At 33.1% G+C, this 26,465-nt stretch overlaps 1 protein-coding gene and 1 long non-coding RNA gene across 14 annotated transcripts in view; one reads left to right on the forward strand and one right to left on the reverse strand.

Moving 5' to 3' along the window:
* Nucleotides 1-26,465, reverse strand: part of LOC129810280 (uncharacterized) — a 60,731-nt gene that overhangs the window by 24,425 nt on the left and 9,841 nt on the right. For 10 of the 13 annotated variants that reach the window (XM_055860648.1, XM_055860645.1, XM_055860642.1 and 7 more), the window contains exons 2-5: nucleotides 19,281-19,797; nucleotides 15,299-15,626; nucleotides 1,397-1,511; nucleotides 1,108-1,333 (exon numbers count right to left, since the gene is read on the reverse strand). In XM_055860648.1, coding sequence (XP_055716623.1) covers nucleotides 1,108-1,333; nucleotides 1,397-1,511; nucleotides 15,299-15,626; nucleotides 19,281-19,458 — 847 coding nt within the window. In that variant the 5' untranslated portion in view covers nucleotides 19,459-19,797. Of the gene's footprint in view, nucleotides 1-1,107; nucleotides 1,334-1,396; nucleotides 1,512-15,298; nucleotides 15,627-19,280; nucleotides 19,813-26,465 lie in introns of all 13 variants that reach the window. The other 3 variants (XM_055860646.1, XM_055860644.1, XM_055860638.1) reach the window with 1 other exon arrangement.
* Nucleotides 2,032-7,659, forward strand: LOC129810308 (uncharacterized). Its single transcript, XR_008752714.1, has 3 exons — nucleotides 2,032-2,319; nucleotides 2,654-2,820; nucleotides 6,739-7,659. It is a non-coding gene; the product is annotated as an uncharacterized LOC129810308 (long non-coding RNA).

The following is a 26,465-nucleotide window of genomic DNA, read 5'->3' on the forward strand; positions in this document are numbered from 1 at the left end:
AATTTTTGAAGCAAACATCATGGGGTTACTATCAGAGATACCTAGAATGCGGTTATCGACTTTCTGAGTCGAAACCCTGGGTCTACCAATAGCGTTTTTCAGATGTACTCGTGCCTCATAACTATAATATTTGACCATTTTATGTATAACTTTTCATGAATTTCCATAAAAGTTGGCAATTAAGCAACGCCGATTCCTTCCAGCAGTATCTCTGGACAATATCCCACCTTTCAACTTTTTGTAATTTGCCATTATAACCTAAATTATGAATTATCAAAAAACTGATCATTTCTTGTTATTTATCATCACTTTTACACCTATATATTTACCATTGACAGCCTTAAAAATGTACAAATCCACCATTTGCCTATCAAATGACATAAGCTCAAAATGTAACCGGTTTACATAAAGTTGGTTGCACGTTTTCACCATTTTGAATTAGTTTTTTTAATGAGGCAACAAACTTTTGATTTTTCAAAAATGACCATCTTTTGGAAAACAATTATTTTTGATATGAAATAAAATTAATTATTTTTTTTGAAAATTATAAATAATATCTACGGATTACAAGGAACTCATCGGCAAAAAGAAAAATTTGGAAAAGTATTTTTTTCTATCATTTTTTTCACTTGATTTTTCAAACATCCATTAGGCAACAAACTATTGACACTCACTGTATGTGCATATTACAGTCACTTGCATTCCTGCACTAATATCTCAAGGGAAAATTCGTAGAAAATTAAATGTACAACTTGTGATATATATGTTTGGGGTGAAAATGAAAAGGGCGAGAAAACACTAAAATTGTGCTGGTGGTTAATTTTCAATTTTTATGCTAATACATTTCTTGGGGTATATACGGCATGTGGAAGAGCATACAATTCACTGTAACATGGTTTACATGTGTAATGTGAATAAATAATATTTCCATTTCCTCACTTAAACATCATCAGTGTGAAAAGTATGAGGGGTGCTTTTAATAAAACTCCCATTTGGCCCTCATTTTTCCTTTCACAAAACCCACAAGTCGCTCAAAACAAGCAAAATCAGTGCAGAAGATATTCTACCACCGAGAAAATGTTGGGAAAGATTGTGGCATCGACTTACCATTAATATGCAAATTCACTTGTATGACTCTTGGTGGGTGGGTAGAAATCTGACACTCGTACGTTCCCTCGTCAATTTTCTGGGTTGGCGAGATTTTCAGGCGCCAATTGCTGGGATACTGAAACTCAACCGTATATCGAGGGTCACCGCTGTACGTGTGATGTCCCACCGTGAGTAGCTCCATTCCGTCTTCGCCAACCTCCAACCGACGTCTCACCCACGACACCTGCGAATCATCACATTATCGTCAAACACGTCGTACAAGAGGCATTAGATATACAGCACGTACCGTTTTGTCCTGGAGGAGGCTGATTCTGCAATTTAGATATACACTGCTGCCGATCTGCACAGTGATGTTGGTCACATTGCCCACTGTTTTTATGTCCTCGAAGTGAGGCCCATACCTTCATGAAAGAATGAACACACAGATAGAGTTAGTAAATATTCTCGAATCTCATAGATGTGAGATTAAATGCTGAATGCACAACAATAACTGACATGCCCCATCAAAAAGGATAAAAAGGAATTTTGAAGCAGATAAGACTTCGCGGACTGTATAAACTCCATACCGAGGTAACCTAGGTCAAAAATTTTTGTCGGTATTCTGTTATTCCATCTAAATCCTATGTATTTCAAATAGTGATTCTTTGAATAATTTCAGGGGTATTCCAGGTATTCCGTGATTCCCAATTATTCTACTTACGTTTCTGTTTATTTACCAGTCCTATAATGAATTCCACACTAATCTTAAATAGGATCATATACAGCCAAATGAAATCACCTGACCGGTCATGACTAATCGATCACAGACAACTCTATAGCTGTCTATAGCTGCGTGATATAAATTTGGGTTGTATCTGATTCTAAAGGATTCTAACTTATTCCATTGGGGATTGTATTAAAATCTTTCATGTAATCAGGGAGGCGTCACGCAGTACAAATATATTTGAAATTCTGGTATTGGCGCTATTTTTGAGACAGCGCCATAAATTGCGGCTAGTCTGCGAAACTGAAATTTCGCGTCAATCGGAGCAAGCAAGAAACGTCAGTTGGAGTTTTGCGCGAAAATGTTTGCGAATCTGTTTTTAATAATATCGTGCAAATTTAGTGAAAAAACAATAAGGTGCGTGCCGTGGATGCAATGATGGATTGTCTGGAGGAATACTGCAGGAGGAAATTTAGAAACAATCCCTTAAAATTGTCTTTCTACAGGTGAGTGTTTGAAGGTGGTGGGAGTCTCATTTAAAGTTGTTACACGCACGTTTTCTTTACTTTGGCTAAGCAATTTATGTACTATAAGGAAGCCAATTTCATAATCCATGCGTCTGTGATTTCAAACTGCGTGTAACAACTCGATTTGACGCATTTTTTGGCTAAAATGTGAATGCATCTCTTTATGGTGAAAAATGAGAACGTTTGACCAGTGGCGTAGAAGGGCGCTTTAGCAAAATTCGTTTAAAAATTTCTACTGTCTTTTCCTTTCGACTAAACTTAATTAAAATGAGTAGTGGAACTTATATTTACTAAAATTTTATTATATTTACAGTTTCCGATCTGATTAAATTTCAGAAAGTTTGGAAGCACCACTTGGAAATTGAAGGAAATATCTTCAAAAGCAACCGTATGTGATTTTGCAGTTTGAGGAAAAGATTTTGATCCGCAAAAGCATGGCAAGAAAATGAAAAATATTTTAAAAAGGGGGCCGTTCCAAAGGTAAGAATTGCAATAATTAATAAATTGTATTGAGTTGAGATATTTACACGGTGCGACAAAATTTACCTTTTTGTGGGTGTCTTTGACGAGAGTGCCAAAACTTGTTAGAGGGTCATTTAAGGACCTCAAATCTGCAATCCGTTTGTCCGGGTCACCTCTAGATTTTTTTGGAAAAGCATTTTTTGTTTTTTTCTGTTTTATAAAATTCAAAAATTCATATCTCCGGTTCTAATTATCCGGTGGTAGTCACATAAAGCTAAACTGACGCGTAATTTCATCCTCTATAACTCTTGTGAACATATCAAGCACCTACGATGAAATTAAAGTATATTTTTTTAAAATTTTTTGAAAAAGGGCATCTAAAATGGTGCATTTTTCTGTGTTTTTTGCATCTTCTAGTAATTTTCCCACTTTAATAGAGCATTTTATATCTCAAATAACTATGCCTAAAAGTTAGAGAATTTAATATTCTTTCATTTTCTTTTGGTTTGAATTTTCTATCTTAATTTGTTTATTCACAATAATATCTTGAAAATAAAGTGCATTAAAATCTCTTATTATATATAATTATATTAGTATCTTTGTCTAACCTACTGAAGAGCATTCTCTTTTGCACTCTCACTTACACATTTCATATAAAAAGAGGTGAAATGAAAGAAAAGAGACGTATTTAGAAATAGAGAGAGAAGAATATCTGTTATGAGTGCCAAAAAACTATTCTTCTCTCTTTATTTCTATATACGTCTCTTTTTTTCATTTCGCCTCTTTTTATGTGAAATGTGTAAGTGAGAGTGCAAAAGAGAATGCTCTTCAGTAGGTTAGACAAAGATACCAAATACTTATATATAATAAGAGATTTTATTTTTATAATAATGCATTTTATTTTCAATAAATTATTGTGAATAAACGAATTAGGATAGAAAATTTAAACCAAAAAGATATGAAAGAATATTAAATTCTCTAATTTTTAGGCATAGTTATTTGACATATAAAATGCTCTATTAAAGTGGGAAAATTACTAGAAGATGAAAAAAACACAGAAAAATGTACCATTTTAGGTACCCTTTTTCAAAAAATCTTTAAAAAATATACTTCATTTAATCGTAGGTTTTTGATATGTTCACAAAAGTTATAGAGGATGAAATTACGCGTCAGTTTAGCTTTATGTGACTACCACCGGATAATTAGAACCGGAGATATGAATTTTTGAATTTTATAAAACAGTAAAAAATAAAAAATGCTTTTCCAAAAAAATCTAGAAGTGACCCGGACAAACGGATTGCAGATTTGAGGTCCTTAAATGACCCTCTAACAAGTTTTGGCACTCTCGTCAAAGACACCCACAACGTGTTGCACAGTGTTATTAGTAAAATGTAATCATTGTTGTGTCTCGTATTAAAAGAATCTTCTAAGTCGCTTGCAGAACGTCTACGAACGCATTCCCTTCAATATATACTTGTTTCGTGCTTTTGGAGTTTTTGGGCAATTGCACTATTTTATTATTCTATTAATTCTTCTATTTTAATTGCTCGAAATTAAAGAGAATAATATCTACAATCCAATGATTTTTAATAGTTTAGGAGCTTTTTTTTTGTATCCCCCCTTCCCTAACCCCCCTTACCCAGGTCTTAGGTCATGAGACCTATTTTGACCAGTTCCCGATATTTACACAAACACCTAGCACATTATTTGCTGTACTCTAGTTTAGGAGCTCAAATGGTATGAGATAGTAAGTTTCAGTTCCAAAACATTCTCAAGATACCCACATCGTGAGCATTCAATGGTTCATATTACAGCTCAAGCAAAAAATTAAAAAAAAAAACACTTCAAGATATTCTCAAAATGCGTACAGCTTAATCCTTTAACGACGAGACATTTTTTACGGACCGAAAATCAACAATAAAAATTTAACCGATAAACAAAATCAATGAAACATCTTACATCTGACTTTAAATAGAATCTGATTCAGTGCATTTTTGAGCGATAGGGTCAAAAAGCCCTAAAAATTAAATCAATTTTCTGACAATACCAATGAATAATAATTTTCAATCTAATGAAAAATATTATGTATGAGCTGTATGAATATTGTAGTTTGTTTTTCGAAAAGGTTTTGCCTAAAAAAATTAGAAGTATAAAAAATAATAAAATCATTTTTCTATATCAGAATCTAAAAATTCACAAACACAGACAGTTCAATCACAAAGCGGTTAAAATTATGCTGAATTACACAGCTCTATCATAAAACGGTATATGCGCTTAAAATCACCCACAGTTTAATCATAAAACGGTAAATGCGCTTAAAATCACGCACTGCTCAATCGTAAAACGACTAAGACTGCACTTAAAATCACGCGCAGCTCAATCATAAACGGTTTTAAGAGTAATCTTGACCGTTTATGATGAGCTGCGCGTGATTTTAAGCGAATTTACCGTTTTATGATTGAACTGTGCGTGATTTTAATCGCTTTTACCGTTTTATGATTGAACTATGCGTGATTTTAAGCACATTATCCGTTTTATGATTGAGCTGTGCATGATTTTAAGCGCATTTTCCGTTTTATGATTGAACTGTGCGTGATTTTAAGCGCATTTACCGTTTTATGATTGAACTGTGCATGATTTTTAGCGCATTTACCGTTTTATGATTGAACTGTGCATGATTTTTAGCGCATTTACCGTTTTATCATTGAACTGTGCGTGATTTTAAGCGCATTTACAGTTTTATGATTGAACTGTGCGTGATTTTAAGCGCATTTACCGTTTTATGATTGAACTATGCGTGATTTTAAGCGCATTTACCGTTTTATGATTGAACTGTGCGTGATTTTAAGCGCATTTACCGTTTTATGATAAAGTTGTGCGTGATTTTTAGCGCATTTACCGTTTTATGATAGAGCTGTGTAATTCAGCATAATTTTAACCGCTTTGTGATTGAACTGTCTGTGTTTGCAGAGCAATCTTAAACGTTTTATACTTCATCTGTGCGTATTTTAAGCACAATTTTGACGAAATTAATTTAATTTTAATGAATTAACATGCTCAATTTTAACCCTTTCTAGCTCGGGTGAGGGGGATCGGGGCACCTTATGTTCAGTATTGATCGAAAGTTCATAGGCCCAGTTATAACATACTAAAATTTGAGATCGATCGATGCCATAGGGGCTCTGTTATTGAAAAAAAAATTTGGGGGTGTTTCGAAATGGCGGCAGGAGGGGGTGGGGGTGGATCTGACATCACCTACTTCTAGCCGCCCATCGACATTTAACATCTGCCGAAAACCGCTTGTCGATATCTCTTTCCGTTCTCTCTCCAGAAGTGTTTATACTACGGACGGACGGGACGTCCACGAAAATCGATTTTTGGCGCATATGATATTCGTGATCTATGAGCGTCAATACTTGTAAATCCAAATTTGGGCCCGATCTGACGAGGTTGGATTTCACCTGTGACCACAAAAGCTGAGATTGTAAAGAATCTCAGCTAAAAAATTGAAAAATGTTTTTTAAAAAATCCTAAAAGTCGGGTCGGATAAATATTTAAGTAATACATGATATGCGCTAAAAATCGATTTTCGTGGACGTCTCGTTTCGTCCCGTCCGTCCTTCCATCGTATTACCACTCCTAGATAGAGAATTGTGAGAGACATCTATAAGCTGTTTCTAGCAAAGGTTAAATGTCGATGGGCGGCTATAGAAGTATGTGATATCAGACCCACCCCTACCACCCCCGTCCAGTCTGAAGCTATCTGGATGAAATTTTAGTATATTGTATATGTGATAGAGACTTTTATAACGATGGTTGGCATCCGTCCCCACTCAACTCTACCATACCGCGATTATCTAAATTGAAAGGACTCTATATTTAACGTTTATTAACCAATTTTAATGAACTTTCTTTTTTTTCTTTGTTCTTCGACAGACATTAAATTCTATAACAGGAATTAGTTCTCCATTGATAAATCAGACCAGAGTCAGTGAGAAGAACTGTACAGACTGTATACTCAAATTTGCTTGACATAACCATGGAACTAGAATGCTTCGTGAACAACTGAAAAAAGGAAGCAGGATGAAGACCGTTATTGGAAAGTGTGTGACATGAACAAATTATCACCATGGGGAGATTATAATCATAGATGCGCAGAAGCATACACATTAAGAAAAAAAGAGACATTAAGGTTCGAATGATGTGTCAAGATCGTCAAGATTGATGAATTTCTAAAAGGACAGCACAACAAAAACACATTCCTTACACAGGCAGAACAGTTGAATTAATTTTTCGGTCATTCATAATATGAGAATTAATAAAATTTAAAATTACAAGATAAAATTAATTTATAAATAATAAATTGAATGTATATAGCAAGTATATTGCTTAGTACAAAAAAGTTTTAGGATAGCACTGCAGTTTAATTAAGATTTAATTTTGTCATATTTGAAAAAAAAAATTATTATAATACATCAACTGGCTAACCTCACAAATTAACTTTCATAATTCTTTGAGATTTTTCCAATATTATCTTTCTGTGCTTTAAGTTCTTAGCTATCTGCAGATTTAAACTCAAAACATCGCAATGATGTTGTCAAACGTATATGTTTTTTATCGTATTTTGAAAAGGGATGATGTTAAATAATTTTTTTTTCAAAAACCATTAATCTTAAATAAAAATTTGTAAATTTTAACTTTTTAGTGTTCTTTAATATTTTGAAGTTAGCGAAATACATGCCTTTGATAAATTGTATGATTTCGCTACATATCTAATTGCTTTCAAGTTACTATTTTTTTAAGTTAACGTGTATAGCAATTCGCTGTAATTTATATAAATAAAGTTTTTAATTAAAATAAGTTCACCTCCTTTCTTTATAGTTTGTATGTACATTACAATTATGTAGCAGTAATCATGAAAATTAATCACTAAATTACTAGCTTTGTCCCAAAAAAGTCGTACGCTTGGGAAAAATTTACTGAATAAGAAATGATTTTTGTAATTTTTTTGTTATTGGTAACAATCTTAAATATAATTTCGTTCCAGAAAAAAGTGTAATTTATAACCTACGCCACTGTGTTTTCGTTAAATGAAATTATTCAAAAATTATGTGTCGCTCCTGGCGACATCTGTTACTTATTCTGAGTGGCACGAAATGTAAACAGCGACACTTTTTAGAGCTCCGTGACTACCCCCTGCATGTAATCCCATTTATTATATAGTGTAAGTGTGCCAAATTTCGGCATAGTTGCATGCAACCGCCAAAGTCTCAAGTTTGAAATGTAATATTTTTAATAGAAATTGAATTTTTTTGTTACTTTTTAATAAGGAGTGTTTCTTTCAACTCTGTAGACAGTTTAACGTCTTTATTTTCTCTAAATTCATTCTTAATCATTTTTAAAGGGAATAAAAATGTATACATAACATTAGTGCCCTATTTCGGCCACCTTCATTCTCATAGTTCCGTGCCCTCCCGGAATTCTTTCAATGTCTTTTTCAGATCATCGTGCTCGTCGAAGCGACATTTTTTGTTAGTTTTTGCATTGTATATTCTCTAGAGTATGCAAAACATAAAAATTCATGGATATTCAAAGAACAAAAAATGTGGCCGAAATTGCAAACTGGCCGGAATTTGGCACATTTACCCTAGATTTTGGCAAAAAATGTGTCGTATCAATTTACATATCTTTGTTTAGAGATAATCCCTTCCGAATTGAATTCAAGGCACAGAAATTAAGCTTTGTATAATTTTCAAAGTTTGTCGTTCTTCTAAATCGATAGAATATCAATGAATCAATAAATTGCATAGCGACTATTATAAAAATATCACAAAGAATGAATTTTAAATAAAATTAATAGTTCGCAACATTCGCAATCTATTGCAGGACGCGAAGATTGTCAAAGAAGCTCAAACGTGACCCAATTTAATCAGAAATATGCTCTATTTAGCTGTTAACCGTTACAATTTGAATTATTAAAATTAATAATTCAAAATGCTGCTTTAGGGCAGAATTACATTGACAGTGCAAAAGCTCACCGTCACAGTCACACCGTTTCTTCTTAACCCTCTAACGGTGTTTTCTTTAATATGCGAAAAAAAGTTCTAAGACAATGTTTTCATGATCTAATAAAGTCGGAAAAACCATCCATTCTTCATAATCTCTTTTTTAGTTTAGGCGCTAGGTGAGAAAATATAATTTTTTTTTGAAACTCTTTTTGCTTCTAAAATTCACATTTTTAGTTTTTTCAATTTTTTAAATAAAATATACAAAGTAGAATGACATATCTTTCAGTAAAAAATAAATTTATTTTAGTCAGATATCTTTAAATCGGTATTTTTATGGAAATTTGAAATGAGGTTTTTTGCACAAATATTTTTTGTTGCTTTTTCTCTGACCTGTCACACAAAACTGGGAATAACAACAAAACGAAGAGTCAAAATCAGTTCAAACTTTCAAGAGCTGTTTATAAGACTATTACCGAGGACACTATAGCACTTTTAAATAAATAAAACCTTTATTGTCGCTGTAAATGTGATTTTTGTGAAGACCGCCTGGAGGCGGTCTTACCCGTTATAGAGTTAATTTATGCATTTTTATAGCAATTCTTACGCAAATTCTCAATTACTGTATTACATTATCACACTCTGTGGCACTGCGTGAAAATAATATAAGAAAATTGAAGAAATAAAACGAAAATGCGACAAACGGCGACCAAAAAAATGCTGTACGAGTTATTAACCGTACAGTTTTTTTGCTCAATATTTATCGCATTTTCGTTTTATTTCTTCAATTTTCTTATATTATTTTCACCTAGGTCCACAGAGTATAAGTTATACGGAAATTGAGAATTTGCGTAAGAATTGCAATGAAAATGTGTAAATTAAGGAAAAACGGTGAGCATTTGACTGTCAATGTGATTCTGCCCTTAGTCTTCAAAGTCAATTTTTTTTTCTGGGAATGAGATATCTCGATTTCGAAGTAAATCGCTTGCATATGTTCAAGTAAATAATGACAAAATAGGGGAAAGTGACCATGCTTGATACTGTAAAATGATGTCCAAGGTTTGTGATCTTTTTCTTATTAACACACAAACCGAAGCGATTCTTCCACTATGACAAAAAAATGTCTCACTTATTAGGTTCATAGTCCTACCTCACATAGTTCCTGGAAATCCTTAGATTTTCCTCAAGAAGAAAATGAAAATTCAGTGGCGACTTTTATACAAGTCGGGTCCGGGGCCTTCCTGTATAATAATTGATTCGACAAATCGGAGGCCTATTTTCACTGCAAAAATTTCACCGGATACAAAAAACTGCACATCAATATTTAGACGGAACTCTAATCTATCTGCTTAAATCGTTTGTACGACTGGTTATTAATTTTAAAATCACTTTTATGTAATTTTTCTAAGCCGTGTTTTTATGACATTAGGGCACTAGCGAAAACCATTTTTTCTCTTGAAGTCCATGAAAATGTCACTCCTGCAACCTTAAAATTCAGGCAACAGGGTTGAAGGTTATGTCAATTGTCGATAAAATTGGCGAATTTCAATAGGTGTAATTATGAAAGAATCACATCTAATGATAGAGTTGCCACAATTAAATTATCATTCATGGACCCTTTTCAAAATATAGGATGGACACAGGTAGAATTTATTAATTTGTCACCACCATCAAAAACAGTGTCTCCAAGTAAAAATATTTTTACATAAATATTAATACTGATGAACCCTCTATGTGCCTATGATAGTAGTTTTCCTGAACAGCGACATTAATTAAGAAATATTTATAAAATATCATGTATCAAAATTACACTTTTGGACCTATTTTTGATTTTTGCTTCGTGAAACTAGGAAAAAAGAGCTAGGATCCTAATTTTTTTTAGGAAATGTGAGGCTTAGCACCAGCTATTGAAATATATTGCGATAAGTCATAACTATTGATTAACATAGAAAATAAATAGTTATTATTAAGCTTGGATCGTATCAAGCATGGGCATTTTCCCCTACACAAATTGTAGAGGTCATTTATAGGTGAGACTCAAATAAATCGTATAAGTATATCGTAGGGTAAAGTGGTACAAGTTGGCCAATGGTACAATGTGGACAGGGCTTTTTGTCTTGAGAAATTTAGTATACTTCATTTTTATTTGTATATTTTTAATGCTTTAATTTTATAATTTGGTTCCTTGTGCTTAAAAACAAATTTTGTACTGTATTTATCAAGAAAAAAGCCATGTTCAACTTGCACCGGCGAATTGTCCAACTTGTAACACTAATTCCAAATTATATCACTTTACCCTATACAAGTTCTTTTAAAATAAACTAAATACTACATTTCCAGAGAAAAACCTTATTAGAGTCTTCCTAATGCTCCAAGTCACTTTGTCTTATCATTTAGTGTTAAAATGTGCATAAATTAGTGATAAAACAGATGCGATTATGTAAGAATCACACCTAAAAAGATCCTGTTTTTTGGAAATCTTCGCATTAAGAAAGTATTAGTCCTGGGGTGGAATGATAACTTTGTGGTACTATCGAATCGATAATATCGATAAATCTATCACTTAGATTAAGTGAACGGCGAGTTTTTACACATCGTTAGGATATTTATTGTGACATTCTTAAAATAATGTGATTGTTGATAAACATCTACATTAGCTACAAATAGTAAAGCTATCGTTTTAATTTTTCAGAATCGACAATCGATATCGAAAATAAGTTATCATGTTACCCCTAGGCCTTGTAGGTATCGAAAAATCTAGGTGCGATGAGAATATACTGCTTCCTACCATTTGAACTACAAAATCATATTGTCATATAGATTAATTCCTACAGAAGACCATTTAATTTACAATTACGAAAAGCTTTCAGGACTTAAAAATGCATTTAACAAATTAGTTTGGACTTGATGAAAAATTTAGCGTAAATTGATTAGCACTTTTTTTACCCAAATGTTCTAGTTTGAGTGTAACATAACGAATTTTCAGAGGATGTCGCCATAGAGCAAAAATATGCATTTTTGATTGGGAATAGCGGTTCAATACTGAAAATTTTGTTTGTATACCAAATAGTGCACGTTTTTCTCTAATAGTATAGTGGGATTTTCAAGTATCTTTTTTTTCTTTCTACCCTACATCCAACAGAATTTTTTAGCGCAATAAAACTTCAGTACAACTAAATTTTACTGATGGCCTTTAAATAATTAACAAATCTATTATTAAATATTTTACGAAACATGTGTTTTATTGGAAGTATATTCAAAGTAAAGTATTTGAGTATTTTTATTGTACACAAAATATGACATTACATAATAAATTTTATCAAAACAATCAAACTATTTTTTTAATATTCAATTAAATAATGTTGTCAGAGCTAAGTATGTGAATAATGTTCGTATCTTAAAGTTTTAGTACAATTTCAATGGAATATGTCACAGAAATGTGATCTTTATCTGTCTCCCCCAACTTTGTTGGAATGTTGAATCATTGAGAAAAACCCACCCTCTATGAATACTTCATGTTAGATGTCACAGAGACCGGAATTTCTAAATGATTCATAGCTATAGGGAAGAGAAGAGCTACATTCTCATTTTTTTTACTGCTAGAACGCCACAGAAAGAGCAGTATATATAATCCCTTTTTGAGTTATATATATTTCGACTCCTTACCCACTAAGGGCACTAAGGGGTCGTTTTTTTGATAGAATTTTGGATATATGAAGTTTCGAGTCCTCTAAAACTTTTCCCTTATGGTTTAGGGTAAGATGGAGTAATTCGGAATCATGTTTATTTTGGAATTTTGAGATTTACTCACTATTTCAGGTGGTCAAAGAGACAAGAAAACCACGAAGAAATACAAGACTTTACATTCGAGAGTAGGGGGAAGTCAGGTACCTTTAAAATTAGGATTTTTGTCCAATTTGTAAGGAGAACTGATCTGTATCATAATGTAATTTAGCATCTCCATCTGTTTGTGCACTTAAATTATATCACGATAAGGGTAGAATCACATTGACAGTAAAATGCTCACCGTCGCCTCACCGTATTTCGTTAATTTACGCATTTTCATTGCATTTCTTACGCAAATTCTCGATTACCGTATTACCTTATCTCATACTCGATGGCACTAGGTGAAAATAATATAAGAAAATTGAAGAAATAAGACGAAAATTCGATAAACGGTGAGGAAAAAAAACTGTAAGAGAAATTAATCATACAGTTTTTTTTGCTCACCGTTTATAGCATTTTTGTTTTATTTTAAATTCAATTCAATTCAATTCATTTATTCAATCATTAGGAATATAAAATTCAAAAAGAGTATACTTACTTTACAATGTTGAGCCTTTCGGCTGTTCACATTGAAGAAAAGTTATCGATGCACAAAAAGCAGAGGAAGTTAAAATATAAATTACTGATATCTCGATTTGAGAAGGCCCCTGACAAGATCTCCGATCTAGATTTCTTTAATTTTCTTATATTATTTTCACCTAGTGCCACCGAGTATAAGATAAGGTAATACGGTAATCGAGAATTTGCGTAAGAATTGCAATGAAAATGCGTAAATTAACGAAATACGGTGAGTATTTAACTGTAAATGTGATTCAGCCCTAAGGCTCAAATTTGTTTAAGAACAGATGAAAAATCTCAATTTCAAAGATACGCTACTTTCAAAGGTGCCCCACTTCCCCCTACTTCTTCATTGTTTTTTCCCTTCGTCATTGAAAACTGGATAGGACATCTCAAAGGTAAAATTAGACATGATTCCAGATTAACCTATCTTACTCTAGAACGCTGGTCCCAATCCCAGGTCATAAGTTGTTACCTAGACCAATGTCAATCCATTGCCATAGGTCTCGTTCGTGGCGATTCCAGGACCGGATTTGACCATTGTCCTCTTGATTGTCCTTTGAACAGTTACTTAATTTAGGATTATAAAACGGGATTAGATCAGGGAAATTTCTTAAAATCGAAACTCACATTGATTTCGTTCTCAAAAATTTTGCATATGTCTATCCCACGTTTTCACACTCCAAATTGGATTGAACTAAATTGAACTCGTGATATTCAAAGGAAAAAGAAGAGCACGGAGGAATGGGATCGACATATGCAAAACCTTTCAGAAAGAGAAAGATATAAATTTTGATTTCATGAGATTTTCTTGATTTAAAACCTGTGCAGGAGCGATTAGTTTTATCAAAGAGAAAATAAAGAGTTTTTCGTTTTAGTTACAATCACCTTTTTCTAAATGTTAACTTTATAAATTAGACCGATTTTTGTGAAAATTTAGATTTATTACTGATAGGATAATCTGTTATTTTAAATACTTTTTTATCGCATACACGTTATATTGGGATTTTTTAAAGTTAATTATAAATCGCTTGAAATAAATCAAAAACAGTAAATGTGAAATAGAATTTTGCAGAAGTTCAAAAAACAGCCAGGATTTAAAAGTAAGCATGTAGCAAATCTTAGACGCTTTGCTACCACTTATCGTTACAACTATACAGGAAACGGGCTTGGTCACAGTCAATATAGCATCCTACGCGCTTTTATTTGTGGCCTATTTTATCAAGAAGACCTTTCGAACCACTGACCCGGTCTAAAAAATAGGCAACAACCCTTACTAACCCCATTACGACTTTATTTATTATGTAAAATCGCAATAGTCAGTGTGGAAATTGATCAATTTACCCCTGTTTTCCATTTTTTATAAATCCTATATAAAATTCGTGCTCAAAAAGAATAAATAAAATGCCCCTTATTGCAAATTTAGCATTGTTCTTATTTTGTTCACCTGTGAAGAATTGATTAGTAGCTCATACAGGGAATAATTATGGTATTCTATTCATTGAATGCATACATTTTTCTGTTAACTATGCCACATATGTGCATTTTGTATATAATTTATAATATATATACATACAACCACACTGAGCCTCGTTTTTCCGACTCTCAACGGCCCTTCGTTGTGGCTCCCAGTTGGGAGGACATGTCTTATTGAGGTGGAAAGAAAATTTATAGGCGGCTCTCGGTTTGAGGAAAAAAACTTTTCACAGACTGTGGGAAAATGTCCAATTTGAGGAGGAAACCATAATTCCTTCGTCCATTAAATTGATAGAACAAGATCAAAATGTGGCGATTCAAGTGGAAAATGATTTTTTTTTCATACAGTATGAGAATTCTGATGTAAAATATAAAAGCATTTTGACATTTATTACGCAACGCCGGCCAAAATATTCTTATGATCAACTTTAATTGGAATTTTAATTAATTGTAATTGAATCTGGTTTTTTTTCCTGAATAGTCTGCCAAAATCAATTCTTTGAGAATGAATTTTTTCATGCAACCCACATAAAAACATAGAGAGTAATTTCTGTCACATCTGTGGGGACTAGGGGGACTGGGAACTCTGTCTGGGAAAATCCCAAAAAGTCACAAACATCACTATGAGCTAGGGTCGTACCCAGGAGAATTGTGGAGAATGAGATTCTCACCTATCGTTGTGATGATGGTGTTTCCCCGAAGCGGAATGCGAGTCGAAGATGAAGTTATTGATGGGATGGTCTGGGTTGAAGGGTGGCCCAAGAGGACTCCTACTTGCTGAAGAATTTCCCATACCACTGGAATTTGTTAGAGGATGATGACGGTGATGAGGTGGAATTGTACGAATTCGCACTGGAAGTCGTGTTGTGGAAATTTCTCCATGGTTCGCTATAGACAGATTAATAGGCGCATCGGTGGTCACTGGTGCTGTCTCAGTTGTCGATGAGAGGAGTATCTCTGGGGCCGCAGTTGAAATCCAATCGATCGTTGAGATGTTCTCTGAAATCAAATAAAACAACGTTGAGTGTTTTTACCAATATTCCCTAAAAGTCAGAAGACACACCCTACTCTGGGGAGGATGAAACCCCCAAAGGAACAAGCTTCATAACGAACTTGAGACGAATAACAAGTAAAATTTTCTACCAATTCTTTCTCCATGGTTTCTACCCAAATATCGTCTGCATTCCATTACTCCACCAAAAACTGCCAAGAAGTAGCAAAAGACAGACCATAAAGAAAAGGGAATTGTGTTTGAGATGTTTGCCTCAAGCACTACAACTAGTCATCTTTCCATATACCTCAACTTCCTCATCATTCTCGTCCTTACTCCGACGGAAATGGTGATGAAGGATGGTGATAGAAGGTAGTAAGTACCCCAAAAAAAAAATCCAAGAGATGTGCTTTCATGTTCTTTCATGTTTGTTGTGAACAAACACCAAAATTATCGAAGGATCCGAGAATACCTCCAAATTTTGCCCTTCACAATCGCTGATTTCGGTATCAAATATCAAGGAGAGTATACATAATTCCGAAAGACATATAATTTGGTGAAATTTGAGAATGGACTATCAATGCTGATACGCTTACTGAATACAAAACAGTATTAAATTTCATCAGGATTTTATACCTATTTATCAAGTCTTTGCTTTTCTTTTATTACTTTTCAAATTTTCCAATTTTTCCAAACCGTTGGAGAATTTTTATGTATCAGCCCATGTGTAATAGTACTTTCGTTCTTATCTAAACAATCTAGTCGATGTCAAATCGATATTGCAAGATACCAAAAAACAGCTTCTTAATTCTAATGTTCAAAGTTATATAAATAAGTTAATCCTTTGAAAATATATGTTTTGTCATTGAAAAGAAAATATTTCTAAAATTGAATTTCATTGTTCGAAATCTAAAGAGACCATATATTTGTCTCGATTATTAGTTCGAAACTACCCGATGCCCGGGGAGAAATAATTTTGGTTCAATTTTAAATATTTGAAGCTTCGAGATAGCGTCAATTTATTTATCGGTTTGCCTATCAAACCATATGAACGGATCTAAAAGCGTAACGATTACAGATATCAGCTTAGAGTTTCAGGAATACACGCAATAAGACGACTTAAGGATTATTCTACGCTATTTCTTATCTATCCAATACCATACCTATTCTTTGGGATATCTCGACAACGTACTGTGCAATCTTTTCTAGTCTTCGAATTTCTGAGGCTAGGCTGATTTTCGTTCCTTATATGAAAATATCCTTGGGCGATTAGATCCCTAATTCGAATGTCGTGTATGTTCAAGTACCGCCTTATTCGAAGGATTGATGAATTTAAAGGGACATTTGTTATGTAAACGTTATAAACTCTGTAAAAATGTAAACTAAATAGCGTACAAAATTCTAAAACTAGTTGCGGTATATCAAAAACGTAATTCAATCGATTGAACTAAGTTTCTTCCAACGTTCCAATGAATCTTGAAACTTTCAATATACAGTGGCGACAAGATAAATAGCACACTTTCGGACACTGTAATATATGCTTTGTTTTTCGAAAAATTATGCTTTTAAATGATGAAAGTAATAATAATAAATGAACTTGTATACAATTATACTTTGAATATTAAAAAAAAACCTGAAAGTTCTATCAAGAAATTTAGTACCTTCAAAAAATTCTTGAAATGGCACATATTGAGAGGACAATATAAATAGCACACCCTATAAGAAGTGATAATTTTCGGCTTCTACTGCAATTAACAACTTATGAATTCTATTTGAAAATTCAATTTGGATTAATTAGTACTTAGTTAACTAACTTTTCGAAAAAATGAGCGCTTGACAATGAAGGATCATTAAGGGAATTCGGATTTAACACTATTCTATTGTGATTGCATTTTATGTAGTGTGGATATCTAATTAAAACTATCTCAAATTAGTCACATTCGAGAGATTTATCTTCTGGTAAATCTTTTCCTTTAAATTCAATAGAATTGAGGTCCTTAAACCGTCCTGGCCATTCTAGAAGTTCAATTTTGTTCTGATTGAACCAGTATTAAAAAGACTTGACAATGTATTTGGGATCACTAGCTTGGTTAAAACTTAAAAACCAAAAGCAAATTCTTTTCGATGTTGAAGTACATGGCTTGTCCAAAGATATCCTTGTAATCAAATTGGTTTATATTGCCTGATATTCCATACACAGACCATACGTCACTTTGTAAAATGTAACCCCATACTATAAGGACAAAATTCTTGACTTTTGGGACATATAATATTTTGTTATGTCATATCCTGTGATATTAAACAGGAATACATCGGTTCAAAGAATATTATTCCAGAATTACAGGACCTCCTGCATATGCTCTTTAACAAAAATCAATCAACAGGTACGGTTTCGTTTGAATACAAACTCTGTACGTCTGGCAACACTTCTAAACCGGATATTTTTACATGATTGACTTTTAATAATGCTCATAGGAGTTACTTTTTCAAATTTTTGTTCAAATTGTTCCTTTATTTTAGGAACGGCGGCAAATATATTCAGTTTTACTTATGGAACAATGACAGAATCTTCTCTAGAAGTCGTAGTTCTTTCTCGAAATTTTCGAATTTTTGCGTGATTTGTAAGTTTGATCATAAAAAATTATTGAATTGGTGGTTATCTTCCTGGAAGAATATAATTTACAAAAAAGTTTCTTAGTTATTCTAAACTCTTTTACGTAAAGCCTGGAAATGTGCACCAAAGGCTCTATTTATATGATTTTTCAGTTGTCATAACTTTGTTTTACGAAAATTTGTGGCGTTAATACCCATAAATGATCAACAATACATAACTATAATAAATTTTAAAATAAAAGTAAATTTCAGGTAATATTTTCAGAGAAAATGAAAGTGTGCTATTTAAATTGGCCGCATGAATTATACCTAAACTCATTCAATGACAAAAAACACACGGGAACAGATACAAATACTTTCTAAAAAATAAAGCATAATCAGGTATAAAGATTGATATTGTACCATAAAACTTCAAAATAGGAAAATCACTGAAGGTGTGCTATTTATCTTGTCGCCACTGTAGCCTGGAAATATAGTTTGGAAATTTTACTTATTCTTATCCAGGCTTCCCAAAAGCAAAATGTTTTGAAATGAAATATTCATGGCCTCTGACTAATCAAAACTCTGTGTGATAAAACTTTGAAATGTTTTCGTAATGTCTCTGCCAATTCAAAAATCATCTTTCAATGGTAAACGTTTATCCTGGTGTGAATTATTACTCCCCATGTAAGTGGGTCATGTGAAAATTCTTCTGGCATATGACCAACACTCTAGGTGGCAATTTCCAGCACAGAAGTCGAGTGCTGAGGCAGCAGATAAGGCGCCAGAAATCACCCCACTGAATTCAATAGGCACCCCCAGTTGTGAGTAAAATGAAAAATCCGTGGGAGTGCATAAGCAGAGACACTTCCGGCATTAGAGATTATTTGGAGGAGTCCTTATGGTGTTCATTGTAAAGAAGATTCACGATAAATTTCCTCATAAATTCCCCTTTCCCCTCACCCCTTTCCCATATGGCTTTTCAGGGTCGATTGCTCACCTAAAGTGTTCACCGCCCCCGATAGCTATCGCATTGGGTAAATCTTCTAGGATGGTATTGTGTTTTGTACCTGGTAAATTGAGCAGTGGCAGCTCCACTTCTTCCTGTTTACTCCGTGTCATTTGGCTGCTATCTCCATGACTGTGAATCTGAATTCCGTCTTGATGGTCTGCCATGGTGGTATGCATAATCATTGTCGCTATTGTGATCAGCATATGCAGGAAATTGAGAATGTGGAGTCGATGCATTTTGCTATTTAACTGCTCTCAGCACATGAAGCCGCTTACGTCTCGGACTCTTTATCATTTCTCAGGGATTTTTTTCCACCAAACAAATTTCCTCTGTTTCTTTCACCCTCAACAGCAAAGTACTATCCGGCTTTTGCCCTGTCACGTCCTGCCCCAGTGACATAGCACGGGTACTTTACACTTTTACTCGCCTGCCACTCTACACCATTTGAATTACTTCACTGCACTTTTCACCCACTTAATTGTGTAAGATAAAACTTGCTTCTCTAAATGTGTTCAGAGTGAGGAACTTTTAGATACTCCACCACAAAGTTCAAGTGAATTTTCCTTCATCCGAACCTAAACAATCTCAGTCTTTCAAATTTAATGTATTCTTGTTATGAGAAATTGAGGAATTTGTCGAAATGAATTCAGATAGTGGAGATAGAGGCAACACTTCTTAACCCACAAAACATCCCCTTCAACACACTTCAAGCAACTTTAAAGCTCTATAATGCACATTCATACATCAAACGAGAGGGTGCAACGAGACTATATGCAATTGGAATGGGAAGTTTGGAGTATATAAGTGGTGTTTTGAACCACCCTACTTCACAGACAACAACTTTACCATTTCGTTGTATAACTGGCACTAAAAGTGGCTAAGGGGCTGTTAGCTCAACAACTAATATTTCTCTCTCTACCCCTTTCAGCATGGGTAGGTCACCCGTGACTCGTAAAGGAAATAATTTTTTCTGACCTATAAAGTTATTTTTTCATAATGTTTTGTAGTAGAAATATTTGTTGTAAAAGTTAATATTTAAGATTAAAAATTAGAAATTTTCAATTTATCGCATTGATATGGAATTTTTATATTTTTTACTCCTCGAATTCCACAGAGACAACAGTATAGGGTAAGTGTGCCAAATTTCGGCATAGTTACATGCAAGCGTCAAAGTCTCAAGTTTGAAATGTAATATTTTATATACAAATTGATTTTTAAATTATTTCTTTTGTAAGAGTGTTTCTTGGAACCTTGTAAAGAGTGTACCGTCTTTATTTGGTCTAAAATCATTCTTAATACATTTTAAAATGAATAAAAATGTAGACATAGCTTTGGTGCCCTATTTCGGCCACCTTCATTCTCATAGTTCCTTGCCCTTCGGGAATTCTTCAAATGTCTTTTTACATCATCTTGTTTGTCGAAGCTACATTTTTTGTTATTCTTTTTCATTGTATAATCTCTAGAGTATGCAAAAACTAAAAATTCATGGAAATTTGAGGAACAAAAAAGGTGGCCGAAATTGCAAGCTGGCCGGAATTTGGCACACTTACCCTATAATCTTTCGATTTTAAGTTATAATATATCGCTCCCGGAAAATTACAAGGGACTAACTCAGTTTTCTGTGATCTTGAGATAATAATAAACTTAGAAAAAGAATTTAATAAATTTTCCGATAAGTCATTATATTTCGTTAGAAAAGTTTTTCAGAATTTCACTCTTTTTGATTGCTTGCGCAATTTTGTTTGCTGTTAAGAGGTTACGTGGGCCAAAAAAATTAAAAAAAAACACCATATTTTCATTCGTTTTTTCAACATCATAAAATTTAATTTTTAATTTTAATTCTTAAGCATGTAAAAGTACAATATTTTAACTAACTTTTCTGGAATTTTAATTTAAAAATTTTAAAAATTCAATCGTTGGGACCTGGTTTAAAAAAAACATATTTTTCGATATACAAGATTTCTCAAAGTTATGCCCAACGCACAATAACTTTTGTTTAGTAAACATGTTTTGACATTTCAACGAGAATGAATGAGATCTAGATCTAGTCATCTCGCTCATTCTCATAGGAAATTTTGAAAACATGTTTACAAACAAAAGTTATTGTGCGTTGGGCATTATATTCATCTGATGTCAAAAAAAGAAATATTTCCTATTAGCTCATGAATTAAACTCTTACTTGAACGGTAGTTTTTTTTTTTTAAATTGAAATTACAAAAAAAAACAATTTTCGGCATATTTTACATCCGGTTTTATATTATAAAAATAAGTTGTGATCAAGGTAAAAAAATATACCGTTCAAGTACGAATATTTGCAATTGTTTTTTTTTCATATTTGGATATGTTATACACAGAAAAAATTATAATTCGTAAATGCTCACGAAAAGCTCGTAAATCATATAGCCCACTAAAAGTTTCGTAAGTTCGTAGATTTCCACAAACATTTGTTTGCACATTTTTGTTTATCTGTCAAGAATTTACAAACAAGTGACAAAATTTTACGATCATGTGTGTTTACAAACATTTACCAACAAATGTTTGTAAAGAACAAAAATTGTTTGTCAAGTGATCATCTTACGAACAATGTGAAAAGTACAAATTTTACGAATTTGTTTGTAGGTTATACGATTTACGAGCATTCCGTTAGTCACCAATAGGAATTCACAAACATTTACGAACAATTTTGTGAAATATTTTTTTCCGTGTAGAGAAATCCCAAGCAAACATTTCGTCCATGCACGAAAATACCATTGAATAATTCTTAATAACGGTTTTTCAAGGTGAGAGAAAAAAGCTCTATGGAGCGTAATACTCAACCAAATATATTCAAATATGGGCTCGTTTGAAAGGTCTTGAAATTTCTGATAAGTTTGAACTAATTCCAATCGTTTTATCGGTTTCAATCAATTAGGAACTAGTTGTGAATCAATAAGTAATTTTTGTCCGAAAATAAATTTTATTACGGCTAAGCTATTTTGTAGTAATCTTTTGCGTGATTTATGAATTTGATCAAATAAGCCTAAAACCGGTAAATGATACATGATGTGAAAACACTTTTGAGGTACAGCATCTCAAAGTTACGAGTTCGTGCATTCCGTAAAGCATGGAACGCTTTGCCACCCCTTCTTCGTTTCCTTTTTTTTAATCAAAAACCCACTTAGACAAGAAACTACAATAACATAATATTTATCGCATGAGTGCATTAGTCATCCCATTTGTTTTCTATTTATCTCCATGCCCATCCCTCTCTATACCCAGGTCTCAGGCCCTAGGCATATCATGACCGAAAACCTACATGGTTAAACAACTATCACTAACTTAAAATCACGTACATGAAAATAAATAAACAAATAACATAAATCTGTAATGCCCTAGACACGCTTACGACTTAAGCCGAGAGACGGCTTAGTGGAAAATGATAGAAATTCTGTTTAATCATTATTTCGAAGACAATTACGCTAAGTCGTCACTCGGCTAATCCTCAAGTCTGTCAAGGCCCTTACCTACACACTTTGAGCACTCCTATGAGTGACACTGCCAGGCTTCTTAGAATTATTAAATTTGAATGCCATTTCTCTTAACAAATCTGGCTAAAGGTCCAGTCAGCTTGCGTTCGAGACACAGTGCTAATATGTCTCTAAACTGGAGACTAGAGGATATAGCACTGCATGAGGCCACAAGCTCGTCTCTGCAACCACAAATCGCTGACACCATCGCAATTATTATAGTAAATATTATTTTTGTAATGAGTGTCCTGAGACGATCTCACCACTCATCTGATAGAGAGTTACCATTTAACATTTTCCTCTATTTTGATAAGCTTCCCATCAGAAATTATTATTGTAGGGTAAATGTATCATATTCGGGACAGCTTGCAATTTGAAACACATATTATATTTCTCGAAACTTTATAGATTTTTAGTGCTTTTTATCAGTAGTGAAAAGCCTTGGAAGAGTTTCGGAAGGGCAATAAAGGTCCAAAAAAATTGTGACTCGTATTGCACACAGGTTTATTTTTATTCATATTTAAATATATTAAGGACTATTTTAAAGAAAACCAAAGACGATAGATAGATTTTTATCAACAATTTACTGAAAATACGATGTCTAAAATTAAACGTTTAAATTCAGTACATTCCTGATGCACAAATGTACATTGTCCCCAATTTGGCGCAGTTCCCCTATTACTTTCAGACCCCATTAGATCTTTGAAATGAATATTTAGTTTGTGAGATTTATGTAGTTTGTTATATTGTTTCCCATACCCATACCCCTACTAAAATTCGAAACCCAACTACAGTGTTCACCACCCTCGATGTGGCTCCCCGCGACTGATTAGTATGTTGTTCTGCATACCATCCATCCCCTTTAGTAGTTCCAAGTGGGAGTTCATCCCCACAAACACGGACTCTCCTAGTTATGCATGCATGGTATTTCATGCAAATGAATTATTATTTCAACTGTATAATGCAGTGAAGGAAAATAAACCGGAGTGATGATCATTTTGGTGGTAAATGTTTTATGTATGAGAATACTTCAATTTTGACTAATTACTTCACTCTTTTTCTCTTCCAACCTCAACATTCCCTTAATCCACTGTGCCTTTGTTAAACACAACTGGGATTGCATCTAACGAAATTAGAGACAATTTTCACTGCCATATCTCATATTTCTCACAGACTACATTTAATTTGCTTATGGGAAATTTTGTGGTACAGTTCCCGAAAGACTGTAAAATGTCAATTAGACTGTCGTTGTAATATTCTAAATCCATAGAAAGGATTTTATGTTGATAAATGTATTAACATTCGAAAATATTTAATATGGGAATCTCAAAATTTACCACAATGGGATACAATTTAGGGGAAAGCACACTACCTTCGGACGACTCAAGCTTCGGACGACTCAAACTTCGGACAATTGATTTAATGGATTTCACCCATATCTCTTTTCTGAATATTTGAGGCATTGAACCAACTATCAGAATATATTATTATAATGGGCCAAATTAATTTAAAACATATTAAAAAACATTAATTGTTCGAAGCCTGAATCATCCGAAAGTAGCGCGCTTTCCCCTATACCACAATGAGATCAAATTTATACCACAACGTGAAAAAAATTATACCGCAATGAGATAAAATTTATACCACAGTCGAGATAAAATCTATATCAAAATGGGATAAAATTTATACCATATTGGGATAAAATGTACACCATAATGGGATTAAATTTTTAGCACATTGTGATCAAATTTATACCACGTTCTGATAAGATTTATGCAACAATTGCGAAAGAATCGTAAATAGCGTAAGAGATCCTAAAAACTAAAATAAAAAAACCTTATCCATGAATTATAATAAGTTAAATAATCTTTATTAGAAGTCTTTTTAAAATTTCCTGTTGTTAATCAATGGCAATTACGTATATTAACTCCACATTAATAAAAGGATTTAAACAGAAATTAATGCGAAGAAATCCGGCCCATTAGATATCAAAAGCATCTTCAATTACTAAACAACTTTAAACGGTATGCTAAAGCACTGTGAAATTGCTCAACTTGTACCTATCTTATAGGAGGAGATACACGATACGGCGAAATTGAACCAGGAAAAGTTTCATAAGTAGATACATATAGATTTCATGGACATTTATATGTAACTTGTGCGGGATAAAGTTTATGAAGGGTAACATGTGAAAATTGATGCTTTCGAATATCATTCCCAATGGATGGGTACATGAGCAACAAAATTTATAAATAATGTCAGTCAACCTTAACTTGAACACTCATCCCTGAATGGAATCTCGTCCGTTTCTGGGGCACTCAAGTGAATCGTATTAAAGCACTGGACTTTATAGTGGTATACAAGTTGGAAAGTTTCCAATAGATTGCAATTCGCGTAAATACAAAATACCCAACAATTCTTATATAAATGATTCTGACAAGAATTGTGGGTGGATATGATACTTATCTTAAGCATATTTTGCTAATGTGAGCATTTTATATATTTTTCGATGCTTTATCTCATCGTGGAGTCAATTTATGAAAATAATACAAATTTCTCGCTAACCAGAATTCTCTTTTGTTGAGTGATATGGGTAACCTGTTGGTGGATTTTATTGAATTCCTCACGGGATAATTTGTTAGGCTGTCAAAAAGAGACCAGAAAAGGGGAAAGATTTTTTTTTCCTACTTTTATTACAAATGGCAAAAGTATGAAAGGGCGAAAAATGAACAAACTCTCATTTATTTCCACAACTCATCTATATCCAATGTTTCTGCATTAATCAACTGAAGAGAATTTTCGTTTAAACCACATCGACCATTTAGATTGGAGAGAAAGTGAGATATTTGGTTAACCATACTTACTCCCAAATCAATTGGCACGTTCGTGTAAATTTCACTCCCTTTTCCATCCTTTTCTGTGAGGTCGAGCGTACATTTCTCGGTATGGTTTGTGGTTTGAAACTGATCACTACGTACAGACTCCAATATAAGAAATATTTTCTCTTCAGCAAATTTACGAAGCATTTATTATTTTTAGGAAGATAACCAAGATATAAGAACAAAATGAATATTGACTTGATTGAAAATTCAGAATATTGAGATGTTTATTTTTATTACATTAGTAGATATTATTATTAACTCATTCTCATCTATCTCATACTACATAGTATATTAATTTTACAAACTAGGTGATTTAGGGTAGTTTATTTTAACGCAATTGATTTGTAAATTGTATGCTAATGGCGCTAGCACACCTTTTCAATTGAGTGAAATTCAATCGATTGAAATTTCACTTCTTACCGTGTTATCACACTTGCACATTAAAATTTTAATATGATTCACATTAATTGTCGCTGGTGAGAGTACAAATGCGTAATTTATATGTTTGAATCATTTTATATTCAAAATTTGATCTATTTGTTGATAAAAAGGTAGACTTGGCCCGCAAAATTTGATATGAATTGATTTATAGCATTAATGCGAAAAATTAATGTGATTATCTATTTAATTTTTTAATGTGAAAAATATTTATGCTTTAGGTAAATTTAAACTTATTTTTGCAGGCCAAGTCCACTTTTTTTATCAATAAATAGAAGAACCCAAAATATTAAGTGACTCAAAGACACAGATAATATTTGAACGCTCACAAGCGACAATTAATGTGAAACACATTAAAATTTTAATGTGCAAGTGTGATAAACGCCGTTACTCTTTCAAACTAAAATAAGATATATT

The sequence above is a fragment of the Phlebotomus papatasi genome, chromosome 1 (genome assembly GCF_024763615.1).
Source record: "Phlebotomus papatasi isolate M1 chromosome 1, Ppap_2.1, whole genome shotgun sequence".
In the NCBI taxonomy this organism is placed as follows: Eukaryota; Metazoa; Arthropoda; class Insecta; order Diptera; family Psychodidae; genus Phlebotomus; species Phlebotomus papatasi.